General features: G+C 36.4%; 1 protein-coding gene across 1 annotated transcript in view; it reads left to right on the top strand.

Annotated features, from left to right (window-relative positions):
* The window catches only part of LOC129487942 (cilia- and flagella-associated protein 47), a 477,840-nt gene that overhangs the window by 12,519 nt on the left and 449,864 nt on the right, over window positions 1–15,457 (top strand). The window contains exons 3-4 of the mRNA XM_055289494.2: window positions 7,010–7,125; window positions 14,025–14,163. Coding sequence (XP_055145469.1) covers window positions 7,010–7,125; window positions 14,025–14,163 — 255 coding nt within the window. The remainder of the gene's footprint in view (window positions 1–7,009; window positions 7,126–14,024; window positions 14,164–15,457) is intronic.

Below are 15,457 nucleotides of genomic sequence, written 5' to 3' on the forward strand. Positions count from 1 at the left end.
TTTAAAATGTACAATTAAATTATTTTTTACTATGGTCACCTTGTTGTGATAGTAAATACTAGGTCTTATTATTTATTCTTTCTAACTGTATTTTTGCATGCATTAACCCTCCCCCTTCTTCCCCACCCCCAACTACCCTTCCTGGCCTCTGGTAACTATCCATCTACTCTCTATCTTCATGAGTTCAATTGCTTTAATTTTTAGATCACACAAATAAGTGAGAAATAGAACGCTTATCTTTCTATGCCTGGCTTATTTAACATAATGACCTCCAGTTACATCTATGTTGTTGTAAATGACTGGATCTCATTTTTTATGGCTAAATAGTACTTCATTGTGTATATGTAGCACATTTTCTTTATCAATTCATCTGTTGATGGACACTTGGGTTGCTTCCAATTCTTGGCTACTGTGAGGAATGCTACAATGAACACGAGAGTGCAGATATCCCTTCAATACACTGATTTCCTTTCTTTGGGTATATACTGAGCAGTGGGATAACTGGTTCTTATGGTAGCTCTATTTATAGTTTTTTGAGGAGCCTCCAAACTGTTCTCCTTTGCTTTGTGGTTGTACTAATTTGCATTCCCACCAACAGTGTATGAGGGTTACCTTTTCTCCACATCCTTGCTAGCATTTGTTATTTCCTAACCTTTGGATAAAAGCCATTTTAATTGGGGTGAGATGATATCTCATTGTAGTTTTGATTTGCATTTCCCTGATCAGTGATATTGAGCACTTTTTCGTGTGACTGTTTGCCATTTGTATGTCTTCTTTCGAGAAATGTCTATTCAAATTTTCTGCCCATTTTTAAATTTAACTATTGATTTTTTCCTAGAGAGTTGTTTGAGGTCCTTATATATTCTGGTTATTAATCCTTTGTCAGATGTGTAGTTTGCAAATATTTTTCCCATACTGTGGGTTGTCTCTTCACTTTGTTGATTGTTGCCTTTGCTGTGCACAAGCTTTTTCACTTGATGTGATCCTGTTTGCCAATTTTTGCTTTGGTTGCCTGTGCTTGTGGGGTGCTACTCAAGAAATCTTTGCTCAGTCTAATGTTCTGGAGAGTTTTCTGGATGGGTCCAGAAACAAGGGACTGGGGTAAAGTACCTTAGAAGTCTACCTATTGCACTGTGGCTGAGCTGGTACTCAAACCACAAGACACTGTTCTTCCCAGTCTTTCCTCCCCTTTCCAGAGGCACAGGCGCCTCACCCTATGGCCGCCACCACCACTGGCCCACAGGGAGTACTGTCAAGCTTACTACTGATGTTCTCTTAAGGCCCAAGGTCTCTTTAGTCAGCTTGTGGTGAATGTTGTTTGGCCTGGGACTCATCCTTCAGGGCAGTGAACTCCCTTATGGCCCAGGGCAGGTCTAGAAATGCCATCCAAGAGTTAAGGCTTAGAATCAGGGTCCCCAAAGGCCTGCTTGGTGTTCTATACCTCTGTGGCCAAGCTGATACCTAAGGTACTAGATAAAACCCTTTTACTTTTCCCTCCACTTATGTCAGGTGGAAGGAGTCTTGCCCTGTACCCACCACAGCTGGGAATGTGCTGAATCTCACCTGAAGCCAGCAAGTTTCCAAGTGTCACCCAAGGGCCGTGGCATACTACTTAGGTATCACTGCAGGTTACTCAGGGCCCAAGGGCTCTTTAGTCAGCAGGTGATGAATCTTGCCAGGACTGGATCTTTCCCTTCAAAGCAATAGGTTTCCTTCTGGCCCAGGGTGTGTTTAGAAACGTTATGTGTGAGCTAGGGCCTGGAAAGGTGGCCTCACACCTGTGATTGGCGCTCTCTCCTACTGTGGCTGAGCTGGTATCCAAGATTCAAGACAAAGTCCTGTTTATTCTTGCCTCTTCTCTCCTCAAGTAGAAGGAACTGGTCTCTTTTGGAGCCATGAGCTGTGCAGCCTGGGGTTGAGAAGGGTTGGCACAAGCACTCCCCTAGCCACGCCAGCTGGTGTCTTAGTAGGTTGTGTGTCTCCCCATGTCCACCGACTTTGACCCCAGTTTAACACTAGAACTCATCTAGAAGTTGCAGTCCCTGTGGCCTAGACTGCCTTTCAAGTTCATCTGTGGTCCTAGAGCATGTTAGCTCATGGTGGCAAGGCTTGCTAGAACTCAAGTCGTGATCACTGGGATGGGTGATTCCTGTCTGGCTAGGTCTAGTTTAAATGTTCCCCCCATGGGCAGGCATCAGCTTAGTTCCCCTGTCTTACTTTCTGCTGTGACAGGGCAGCACTGAGTTCAATGCAATGTCTCACAATTGCTGTGCTCTTCCTCCCTCAAATGCACAGATTCTCTATGCCATGCTGCCACTGCTGGGGGTTGGGGAGGGTTGACAAAGGTGATTCAAAACTGTGTTTCCTACACTCTTAAATGCCTCTTTCAGTGATATGAAGTTAAAACTAGGTATTGTGAGTGCTCACCTGATTTTTGGTTCTTACGAACTTGCTTTTTTTATTTTGTATAGATAGTTGTTAAATTGGTGTCCTTGTAGGAGGAATGATAGGTGGAGCCTTCTATTCAGCCTTCTTGTTCTACCCACTTGAAGAATTTTTTTAGATGATCTTTAAGGGTGTGTTTGCTACTGACAAGTTCTTTTAGTTTTTCTTTGTCTAACATCTGTATTTCCCCTTCATTATCAAACATAGTTTTAACAGATATCGAGTTTTCAGTTGACAGTTTTCTTTTTCAGTACTTGAAAAATATTGTGACACTTCCTTCTGGACTCCATGGAGTCAGATGTGAAACGTGCATTCGTTTAATTTGGTGTTTCTCTATATGGAACACATTCTTTCTCTCTGGCCAATTTCATGATTTTTGTTTTTATCTTTTGTTTTCAAAAGTTTATGATATGCCTTTACATGATTTTATTTGAATTTATCAGGTTTGGGTTCACTCAGCTTTTTGAATTTGTATGTCAGTGTCTGTTGCCAAGTTTTGGAAGTTTTAGCCATTCTTTGCATTTAACTATTATTTCAGCCCCATTCTCTCTCTTCTCTTCTTCTGAGACTTTAATAATGCAAATATTCGACATTTGTTATTGTCCCACAGGCCCCTGAGACTTTGCTCATTTTTTTCTCTTTCTCTCTCAGTCTCTGTCAAGTCTGGGTGAATTCTATTAATCGAGCTTCCATTTCACTCATTTTATCTTCTGTTATCTCCATCCTGGTATTGTGTTCATCACTATGTTCTTACTTTGGTTATTGTATTATTCAATTCTGTAATTTCCATTTGATTCTTTTTTATAACTTGTATTTATTTGCTGAGATTTTCTATTTATTCATTAGTTTTAAAAAACCTTGAAATTGCTTGTTGCAGCATTTTTTCTTTTTTGTCAGTTGCTTTAAAATCCTTGCCAGATAATTTCAACCTGAGGTTCATCTTGGTTGACATCTGTTGATTGTCTGCTCTCATCAAAATCGTGATTTTTTTGGTTCCTGGTATGACAGGTGATATTTGATTGAATGCTAAATTTTTTTTTTTTTCTGTTAGGAGACTCTGGATCTTATTTAAATCTGTTATTTTAACAGGCACACACCCCATTTATGTTCAGCATGTTTTTCTTAGCCTATTTTGTATGTTGTGGTTGTGATGACAATTTAGTTTTCATTATGTTTGTGGTATTATTTTGATCCATTTTATTTATATGTTATCACTACTGCTCCCACTGTCTTCTGCTGGTGCTTCCTGAAGGAGTGGAGGCATTTTTTCTTCCCAGGCCTGGCTGCCACATGTCTCTTGATAGAGGAGAAATGTGGTGAGAACCCTATACAAGTACTCGCCTGGCTGCCCAGGTCTTCTGAGCAGATAGAGAAATCTGACTTATGGGGCAAAGAAGTTTGTTGTACTGGGTCAGTTGCTGTATCTAGATCTCTTGCAGGTCCTGCTCACCTTTCCAAGTGTCCATGAGTGAAAAAGGAGAGGTTTGAGCCAGCAGTGACAAAGAGGCTTTTCAGATATAGCTGCTTGAAATTACTGTTTGTTTTTTTTTCCTGGTTTCCCCAAACTACGTTGGTGTCTTTGGACAGAAAACTCCTTTTCTCAGGAGGTGAACTCCTGAGAAAGAGAACTCCTCTTTTGCAGGATCTCAGGTCTGGAGTAGAAGGAGAGTGCTTCCCCTTGTCACTTATGATTGGTATACCTCTTAATTGATCCCCAGGCTGGCATTGTCTGGCTCACCTGGTGTGTTCAGGGGGGCTCCTGTTTGATCCAGAAAAAGAATGATTCTAACTAGGTCAGCAGGCAAAGAATACTGGGTCTGCGTGGCCTTTCTCTGTTGGTTGGGGAATTGTAAGACACCCTGCTGCTATTGTTCCTCCAGTCCCAGATTCTAAATCAGCCAGCTCTCCTTTTCACCACCTTTCATCATCCTCTTTTGCTTGCCTCGTGTACCATTTTCAGGGTTTATAGTTGTGTTTAGTAGAAGGAACAGGAAAAAATAGGTTTATACTATTTTTTCTGGACCAGAAGTTTGTATTTGTTTGTTTCTCTCCATTAGATTGTAAAATTCTTGAGGTCCAGGGGAGTTTTATTTTTTTCTATAATCTAAATTGTATATACTCAGTGAATGTTTTGTGAATAAAGTTAGTCCAAGTGGATCTGAACTACTCCATAATGACATGACTGGAATGTGATTAAAAAAACTGTGTTGGAGTGAGCACATTTATTTTTACTTCAGAGTTTCTGTATATGGATTAGACATGTAATGATCCATCTATTTGTTGTGGAGTGAACCCTGAAAAAAGAAGAAAGAAAACAGAGAAATTACATGTTTGATTTCTACATTTTCGTACATCAACCTGGACTTCCAAAGTGCCCTAGTTGGTAGATGATATAATTAGTGATTTTCAGAGCTTTTTTTATGTGTCTCCCAAAACTATGACCTTCTTTTATATTTAAAAATATCTACGATTTTCATCATTAGTTTGAACACTTGTAGAGAGGTAATGGCTTATATATAGTAAGTGTTACTATTTAAAAATAAAATACTTATATGCCTTTTTAAAATGTATCCAGTAGAATGAAAATATCAATAATATGTTAACAGGTGAAAAATTTACCTCTTTTCTTTTCCTCTTAAATTTATATAGCTCCATTCCATTTCTCATCACAGCATCACATCCTAATGTATTACATTTTTGTGTAATGTATTAGCATCGCATCCTAATGTATTACATTTTTATGCTTAGAAGATTTTTTTCAAGATCACCAGGAATGAAGCGCATAGGCAATTTGTCTATAGTTTATATCTATATATGTATATGTACATATGAACCTATGTATGTGCATCAAATAAACAGATATATGTTTAAATATACTTGCTATAGTCATAAATCCATGCATATTTTTAACAATTCTTATAAATGATATTATTAATACAAATTGATATAAACTCCATATATCAAACTAAGTTTGGTGAGTTTTTTTTTTTTGACAAAAGCAAAGTATTACTGGAAATATAATCAGATGAATGAAGCATTTTAAACTTTTATTTAGTAAGCATGTTTATGGATGATATTTACTTATTGCTTATGTGAATCGCATGTGCATTTTATCCCTATTTAAACTTTTTTGATATGGATGCTGAGAGAAGTTGTCTCCATAATGAGTAGATTGGAATGAAAGGATTTTATTGTAGTAATGTCTCTCAATTTTTTCAACTCTGTAAAGTTATAGGGTAAAATTATAGCAGTTGTTTATCAAGTATTATTTTTAACAATGTGTCAGCTACGTCAGTTGTATTCCCCTCTTTTAATGTTGTTGAAAGAAAATTGGATAAACACATTTATGTAAATAGATTTGTTCCCTAGTAATTTTGGTCACTCACTTTATCAATATCAACACCAATATTTTCAGTTGTCCCTTAGTTTGGTGTTCCAGAGATGTTTCCACTCCAAAGCAATGCATCACCATTAAATTAAGAAAAGATGACATCTATTTCTCCTTTTGTATAAATAAATGGAAGAGGAATTGTGAAAAATGGGCTGAGAAAACAAAATATGTGTAGACCTCTTTGTTGTATTTGTATCAGCAAATATACCTAATGAGATAGTAAAATGGAAAGATGCCTTTATGCCATTGGAAGGTATTGTTTACCTATTAGGGCATCCCTGAGTTTAATGACCACTTGTACTTAGCCTTGTTGTGTTTGTCATTCTCTTCTTTTCTAGAGATTCCTTACACTATAGTCCTTAGATAGGCACTTCCTCTGATAGCTGACTAGATACTCTGTTGTCCTCAGAGGTCAACTGTCTTTATATGCTGTGGTAGGTATGAAGCCAAAACAAGATTTCAATTTTTTTTTTTACAAGAGGAAGAGAAACTAACAGGAGATGCAGATAAATCATTATATATTACCAAAATCTCAACACTGAAGTAGACTCTGTCTCTCTTTTTCTTTCTCCCTCCCTGTCTCTCTCTCTCTGTGCGAAGTGTGGAGATTCCTAAGAAATTATTCTTAAGACCTTTTTCTACATCCAAAGTATGATAATATATTTAGGGATACTTTTTAACCGTGAATGTCTAGCCAAATAGAAAATGTATGTAACCTTATGAGGTTTGTATATAAGATGATAATGGATTTTTAAAAACTTGTAGGAACACATGCTACAAATATGCTACGGTGAATTTTTTAGAAATACATATGGAAAATAAATTGTATCATTTTGTACTTACATCTTGTTTTAGACCCTAAATGATATGTTACAGCATCACTGCATTCTTTTATTTCTTAAGATTTGGAGACATTCAAACTATTTGGGATGACATACCATGCACTTAGATGCATAAAGTCTCATTTCTTTGTTAAAAATGTAACCCATTACCTTGTTTTCATATCTTTATTTCATAATTCCTTTTATTGACAAATGTGCCACCAGTAGACCTGTAAATAAACGGATATGTCTTTTAAGGGCTTAAGTGTCCATCTATATTCCCCTACATATTTAGCTATCAGGCTGTTATGATTGTTATATTAATTATGTGGCCTTCTTTTCTCCTCCCTAGGTTGATTCCATCATGTCAATTGGAAATTGAATCAGTAGTTAATTTTGGCACATTGGTTGCCAATAGTAAAGTATATTCTAAAGAGATTACTATCACTAACCATGGCAAAGCTCCAGGTAAATGCTTCCTGTCATATTTACTTACACTTTTAGAAGAGTTGGTATTATTTGAAATGTATACCTTGTGTAATAGATTACCTAATTTAACTGAAAAACGGTCTATCATTTCAAATAGCTCAAAACCAAAGGTCCTTAATAGTATTACTGTAAAAGACTGATAGGCAACAATTCAAGAAAAATGAACCTTCCTCCTTATGATCCTGATTAATACAGTCAGAAAATGACTGGTGAAATCCCTCAGGATAGGAGGCAGGATAGTGTCAGAGAAGGTACATAGTTCAGAGACAGAATTAGAGCACAGCGCCTTATTAGTTGTGTGATCTGGGGGCAAGTATTTTTAAGGATTTTGAACTTGAGATTCCTCATTTATAAACGGGTGCTGATAAAATGTACGATGGTGAATTATGTACATACTTTGAATTGTGGTATGTTACTTGGTTCATCATAGATGCTTAATAAATATTTGTCTTCTTTCTCAATCATATTCAACTTTAAATTAACGTCAAACTCCCCAGAAGGCTTTTACTGATTCTTTTGTTGAAAGAATAAATACTTCTCTCTTTTCCAGATTGAATTTTTCCAAGGATTCTTACTGTGGCCTAAGAGTTTACATAAGGATGTGTGTGTGTGTATGTCTGTGTGTGTGTGTCTGTGTGTGTGTATATTCATATACACTTTAAATTGATAGCATAAAATAAGCATAGGATTTCTTATCCCTTCAGTGTCCTGATTCGACGGCATGTGGGGTTGCAAGATTGCCATTTCTCCCAATCTAAAATGAGGACTAGCTCCAGACAGGGAGAGTATTTCTATCTGAGACTGTTCGTTGAATATATAAAGTAGGTCTTAAATCCAAGCTTCTGTTCCACTAACTGAGAGTGCTCTCTGGGGCCACGTGATTGAGCATTGGGAATTATGAAGACAAAGGCAGTCTGTCAGTTTACTGATTTCTTCTTAGGATACAAAGGAATAAAACTCATAACTGTTCCACATTGGATGTTACTCATCTCACTTTCTATGCTTTGGTTTTTAAATGAGTGTGTGTCTGACGCCTGTGGGATTATAGAATTAGGCTCGTTTGTGGCCTGACTCGAGTGTTAAGGAGGAAGTCTCTTGCAGGAAGTGATATGGGCAATATGATCATTTAGACTCTCTAGTTATATTTTAGAGCACTGATATTTAATTAAGGTATTTTTATTTGTATTATTTTACTTTCCAGAATTTCTTTTAACTGTTATCTATTCAATAACCTTCAATGTTTTGATAGCAATAATATATTCCCTTTTTCTTCTAAAATCTCACCAAATTTTAGTTTTATTTCGTATGAAAGCTCTCTATAAGTAAAAAAGAAATATGGTTTTACTTTTCATTGAATATTTAATATAATTTTATTCAATAAATTAGAATAAGTACAATTAAGCTGCGGACCAGAATACATAATGTTTTAGGAAAAATAATGCACATTGGCTATTAGGATTATGTTAGTATTTTATATGTATATAGTATTTGTAATAACTTGGTTGGGTTTATTATAATTGAGTACTATGAAATGTTAATTGCTATTACCTTACAAACTGAAACAAATTGTTATCAATGAATTACATTTTCTTAGTGTTGACTTTATCCCACATGCTTGGAGTCAAATCAGATTATTTTTTCTACTATTATCAAAATTGATAGTGTATATTACATTCAGAGTAGCTAGTGCCTATAAAGTGTCATAAAGTCCTTACCATCTACAAGCAAAATATATACATGTTCATGATAATAGCAATGTATATTCATGAAGAAAAACATTCTGAAAATAGATTCAGCCATCAAAGTTGATTTTAATAACATTTTTGAAAAACATTTTATATCGTGAATTTTTTGTAGGTTTAGAGTCAAAGTTCAAATGCTTACAAATTTGTATGTATACTAATAGGATATTTAAAACTCAACATTTGACAGATTTAACATTTGTACATCTTTGTGTTTTCTCTCTCTGGTAGTATCACTGCAGTTATAACCTTTGTTTTTATAGACCCCCAAAGTTTTTGTATGTAACAACTCCTTGATGATTTATTTTAATAGCTTCTTATGGAGTAAACATCCATGGATCTAACCATATGTTGTCGAATAACTTTTGTTTCCTTATACTTTATAGAAATGGCTCCTGAATTTACCCCTGACTGTACAAAGTAGAGCTTATCTTTTCTTTCTGAAGACATAGTCCGTTCTTTATGGTGTCTCTAATGTTAGTACTTTGTAGGTTACTAAATTCCATATTTACTTTTATGATTTTATGGTTTGATAATACCACTATTGTTTCCCAGCTTTTATCACTGAAGATTAGAAAAAGAAATTATTAATTTAGCATACCTTGACTTGAAATCCTTTCTTCCTTAATGTGAGCATACTTATTTATTTATTATTTTTTAAAATGTGGGCACATGGTAGGTGTATATATTTATGGAGTACATGAGATGCTTTGATACGGGCATCCAATGTGAAATAAGTACATCATGGAGAATGTTGAGTAGACTTTTTCTACTACAGTATTATAACATAGAACAGTCTTTCAAATTCCTAAGTGAGAGCCTTACACATCATTTCTGAGTTTGAACATCTACCTCAGAACTTATCATCCTTTAGGTCTATTTGGTCTACTTTGTCCAAAATATATGACCTTTCATTTGCTCTTAAGGCCCACTGTGCCTTTTCCCCTAATCAGCAGCATCATTTCTCTACTTCATTGTCTAAAATATCCTGGAATCAACTGTAAACCAGGAAATTTGTCAAATTGTACCAAACCCAAAAGTGGTCCTGGGGATCTTCCTTCGTAACTCACAAAAGCACCCCCTACTTATTCTCAGTGCATAATTCTTGTCTTCAATTTTTTTTTTTTGGAAACTGATGCCATGGGATCTCCATATATTCTTCATGTGTAACATAACCCTAATTTATAGGATTATATATTTTAACATAATCATAATTTATTTGGTTTAGTGATTTCTTGGAGTTTCACTACAGAACTATGAAGCTTTTAATGAAAGATGATTAAACCCAGAAGGAACCTGTTAAATCCATATGAGCATTCTGAAGAGTCTCTAAAAATTAGTCATTTGGAAACATGTGGAGCCTCATACATATTTAGTGTGCTTAGAACCAAGGGAATTTTAAAAAATCATAAGAAATAGCAATAGCCTGGGGTACATGACAATTGATTTTTAATAACATTCTATAGAACTACAGACTCTGGTTACCCTGGCTTGATCTTACAGATACTCTGAGGCAAAAATCTGCTCAGCAGTTCCTAAAATTTTTTTCAAGGAGTATAGACAGTGTAACCATGTATGCTGCACCACTTAGTGTCTAATTTGCTTCTCTAGAGAAGATAGAACAATCCAGATTCAAAAATCACACAGATTAGTGTGAGGGACCCCTCATCTCAGCTATAGCTGTGGGTACAATTATGTTTTATGTGCCCCCACTAAGTCTTATCAGTGGGCAAGTCTATAGGTCTGTTTTACATGGCTTATTGGCAAAAGTTGACATAGTTGGCCACTGCCACTTTCTTGGGAAAACAAAACAAAAACAATTCAAAGCCTTTTGGCTTCTGTGACAATTCACTCTCTTATATAGAATACTAATTAATAACTCAGGTCCTGAAGTGAGGTTGAATAGGGCCCAAATCTTGCATCATTTACTATCTGGGAGGCCCTGAGTAAGGAATTTGCGCTTCCAAAACATCCATTGTCTGACTTACACATTAGAGATAAAGATAGTACCTTCCTCCTCTAATGGTGGTGATGATTAATAAAATGCTTAGCACTCTCTCTGGCATATATAACTTTTCAGTAAATATTAGCTATTTATGTTATAATTATTATTTTTCTACCACCTCTGCCCTCTTCAGTTCTCTTTCCTAGACTGGTGTTCCTTTTTGTGGTATATTAAATGTGAATGTTTCCTAAGGTTTGCGATAGACTCTTATGTTTCTTCAGTCAAGGTACTCTCCTTGGACCATCACTTCCCTTCCTTTTACTTCACTGACTACTCCTAGATCTATACAATCCTTTGGGTATCCTTCAGTTTTCTCAAACTTAACAGCTTCCCCCAATACTTCTTTTTTCTTTGTCAATTAATGTTACCACTATGTATTTGGACAGTTCCAAAACTTGGCAAAATTTTCAACACCTCTCTCTTTTTCACTTCCTGCCCCCTTAGTCAATTAGTAAATCTTATCTGTTCACTTTATAATTAAGCCAGTAATCCTACTTTTCTCTGCCCAATACCAATTTTTTACAAAAAGCCATTATCTTCCCCTGCTGAATAACTACATTAACCGAAATTATTTTCCTGATGTTACTTCCTTTTAGTTTATTTCCCACAGATTAGCCAGTGCTATCTGAGAAGAAATGAAAATTTGATCACAAATATTCCATTTGTAACATTCTTTTTTCTTCTTCTTCTTCTTTTTTTTATTTATTTTTTTTTGAGACAGAGTCTCACTGCGTCACCCAGGCTGGAGTGCAGTGGCATGATCTTGACTCACTGCAACCTCCGCCTTCCAGGCTCAACCAATTCTCCTGCTTCAGCCTCCCCAGTAGCTGGGATTACAGGTGTGCGCCACCATGCCTGGCTAATTTTTGTATTTTCAGTAGAGATGGGGTTTCACTATGTTGAGCAGGCTGGTCTTGAACTCCTGACCTCAAGTGATCCTCCCACCTCAGTCTTCCAAAGTGCTGGGATTACAAGCATGAGCCACCGCACCTGGCCAACATTCTTTTTTTCAATAACTCTCTTCTCTTAGGATGATATTCTTGCTTCTGTTGTTAGCAATTTAAAAAGCCAAACAAATGGTTTTTGTATTAAAGTTAAATAAGACATAGTAATGTTGACATACCTGCAATTTAAACATATTTAGAAAATGAAACAATATTGTTTTGTATTTTGTGTTGCTTCTGAATAAGATTTTGAAATATTCACTTAAACTCTTGTCAAAACTATGTCTAAGTGGTTACAATATGGGAAACTTTTTCACTGACTGAGCCTTAACTAAACTTATATACTTTTTTTTTCTTATAGAATGGAGTCAATAATACCTATTTATTTGAAATGGATATAATTTTATATATTTTTGATTTATTTTATGATAGAAAATTAACTTCAAATATTATGCTATTAGCACATCTATGAAATGATTGAATTGACCAATTTTGTTACTTTGCATTTTCAAATATTGTCTTTTTAAAATTTTCATTACTTTTGTTGTGCTAACATTTTGTTTTCCTAAATTAAATGAATACGTTTGGAAAATATCATCAGATGTGATTTAAGACTGGTGATTTCAGAATTTGCAAAACTATTTACTTTGGCACCATGCTCATTTGTGTTATAATTATAATAAAGGGACTAGTGATTGGCTGCTTCTATTTGTTGGCCATATTTTAAGTACTGCTTAGTGCTAAGCAGTGTGTGGGGTGCTGTGACCACAGACATGAGAAAGAGATTGTATCTGATTTCAAGAACCACGTGCTCTAATATAGGCACAAAACATTACCATAAATTATGAACCATTTCTGCTTTCAGAATAAGAATCTTTGTACCTTCCTTCTCATATGCCATTTGATTTCAGAAACCCCTTTGCCTTTACCCTGTGTGAACTGGATAAATTCATCTCCTGGGGAATGGTAATAACTATAAGTATGAACCTGTGGTCAGAAATATCCAAGTGAAAATCTCATCTTCATTAGTTAGTTACTAACTGTAGTAGTTATTGCTGTATAACAAACCACCCTAAAATATCTTCAAACTGCAGTTATTTTTTAATTGGTCATGTGGTAATGGGTATGCAGATTGGCTGGAACTTGACTGATCTAGGCTGGGCTCATCTGGGTGCTCTGCTTCAAGCTGAAGCAGCTGGGCCTGTTCTGTTTCTCACTGCAGGTCTGTGGGTCAGCTGGGTGGCTCTGCTCCACATTTGCTCATTCTAGGGCATGGGCCAAAAGGACAGCAGTTACTCAGGAGAAACACTTCCCAAAATTAAGGGGCTTGATCATGTAATTTGCTTTGGCTAATAACATGTGGGTGTAATTGATAGCATGCCAGTTCCAACCTAGATGCACTTCTACCGTGGAAGGTGGGAAGTGTTTTATCCTGAGTAATTGCTGTCCTTTTGGCCCATGCCCTAGAGTGAGCAAATGTGGAGCAGAGTCACCCAGCTGACCCACAGACCTGCAGTGAGAAACTCTGGAACAATAGGGTAAAGATACAAATGTGGAAAAAGGAGAATTGTGGTCAACAAGCTAATCTATCACAGTAGTTGTGTGACTTTGAACAAGTCATTCATCATTTCAAAGCTTCTATTTTGTTACTTATAAAATGGAGGTAATGATTGAAAATATTATATCATAGATTATATATGGAAATTAAATAACCTATGCAGAGCTCTTAACATAAGTGTCTGAACGTAGTAAGCAGATAATTTTAACTATTGGTGAGAGTTGAATTCTAACAACAGGATCATATTTGTTGGGTGACCTCAGAGATTGGACTTATAATTAAAGCTTTAATTCTTGGTCCACTGTAGAGCATCTGCTCCAGGGGTATTCAATCTTTTGGCTTACGTGAGCTACATTGGAAGAAGAATTGTTTTGGGCCATACATCAAATACACTAACACTAACGATAGTTGATGAGCTTAAAATATCTCAAAAAATCTCATAATGTTGTAAGAAAGTTTATGAATTTGTGTTGGGCTGCATTCAAAGCCATCCTGGGCTGCATGTGGCCCATGGGCAATGGGTTAGGCAAGCTTGGTCTACTTGGTAAAGTATGTTAGTCCCCTATTGAGAGTGTGCATGCAACATTGTAAGGGTCCAGATGTAAATCAACTGCTCTTATTCCCTGTAGGCATATTTAAGGCAGAATACCACGGCCAATTACCCATCCTCATTTTTCCAACTAGTGGTATTGTGGATGCTAAGTCATCAATGGTTATTAAAGTAGATTTCTGTGCAGACCAGCCAAGAATTGTAGATGAAGAGGCAATGTGAGTATATACTGTGGTTCTAAAAATTATAATATGGATCTCAATGCTTTCCTGTTTAACCCTGCAGATGTGACTTTGATTGTATGTTAGCTCCTTTGTTCTTCCATTCAGCATTGTTCATTCAGTCTCTACTATTTGCCAAGCAGTAGGTTTTTAGGAAGTGGGAAGAACTAGAGGATGGCATATGGGTACACATATCAGGATCTTCTGTTTTGAATTTCATTGAGGTGAGAGAGTGGACCAGGGAAGGGCTCCACTAACAAGGTGATAGTTGAATCAAATACTTACTGGTGAATAGTAATTAGCCAGGCAAAGAGCAGTGATGTGATTTGGTGTGTGTATGTGTGTGTGTGCATGTGTGTGTGTGTGTGTGTGTGTGTGTGTAGGGGTGGTGGGAGTTAGTGATGGGAGTAGCATAGAGGAGGGATTTCAGGCAGAGCAAGTAACATACTGGAAATCCTAGAGGCAAAAAGACAGTATTGCACACCAAGGGATCTTTGGCAATGTAGAATTAAGAAGATGGAGGTGGGGAGTGACAGGAGACAAGACCAGAAAAACCAAATGGAATATCTAGTTTGAAGGGCTTTCTAGTCCAGCATTTTTGTGCAGTATGTCTTAATTCATTGCTAGAATGTGCAATCAATATAATGGGCCATCACCAGTATTTTTAACAAACGACTTAAAAATATCAGAATGCATCTGTGGAGTGTGTGTATGTTGCGGCATTGGAATGTAAAATACTTTTTTTTCACTGAAGGTCACAGTCATAAATATGTGATAAACAGGTGTGAACCCTGATAGGAGCTTTGGTTTTATTGTGAAGGCTGTGAGGTCTTAGGAGGGTTTTAAGATGAGAGTGTCATGATTAGTTTGTATTTTAGAAAGGTCATGCTACTGGCAGGGTGCAAAACAGACCAGGGAGTACAAATGTGGAGTGAGAAGCTTGACTAGAAAAGCAAGAGGAAAATGATAAAGGTCTGAGATAAGGTCAACTGAGAAGACTGATAGAAGTGTGCAAATTGGAGATAGGCTGTGGAGGTAGATTTGACTAGATTAGGTGACTGATTGTAGCAAAGGAAGATAAAAGGTGGAACAGGGTTATGGGAGAAGATCTTAAATTCAGTTTTGATATGTTGGAATGGTTTTACTTTTCAGATTCCTGGTGGAGCTGGCTGGGGCTTATTAAATTATCTTGAGTCCCAGAAAGAAATTTGATTTAGATGTACAAGTTGGGTGTTCCTTATTCAAAATGCTTGAGATCAGAAGTGTTTTAGATTTCAATTTTGTTTGGATT

Source organism: Symphalangus syndactylus, chromosome 8, assembly GCF_028878055.3.
Source record: "Symphalangus syndactylus isolate Jambi chromosome 8, NHGRI_mSymSyn1-v2.1_pri, whole genome shotgun sequence".
NCBI classification, from domain to species: Eukaryota; Metazoa; Chordata; class Mammalia; order Primates; family Hylobatidae; genus Symphalangus; species Symphalangus syndactylus.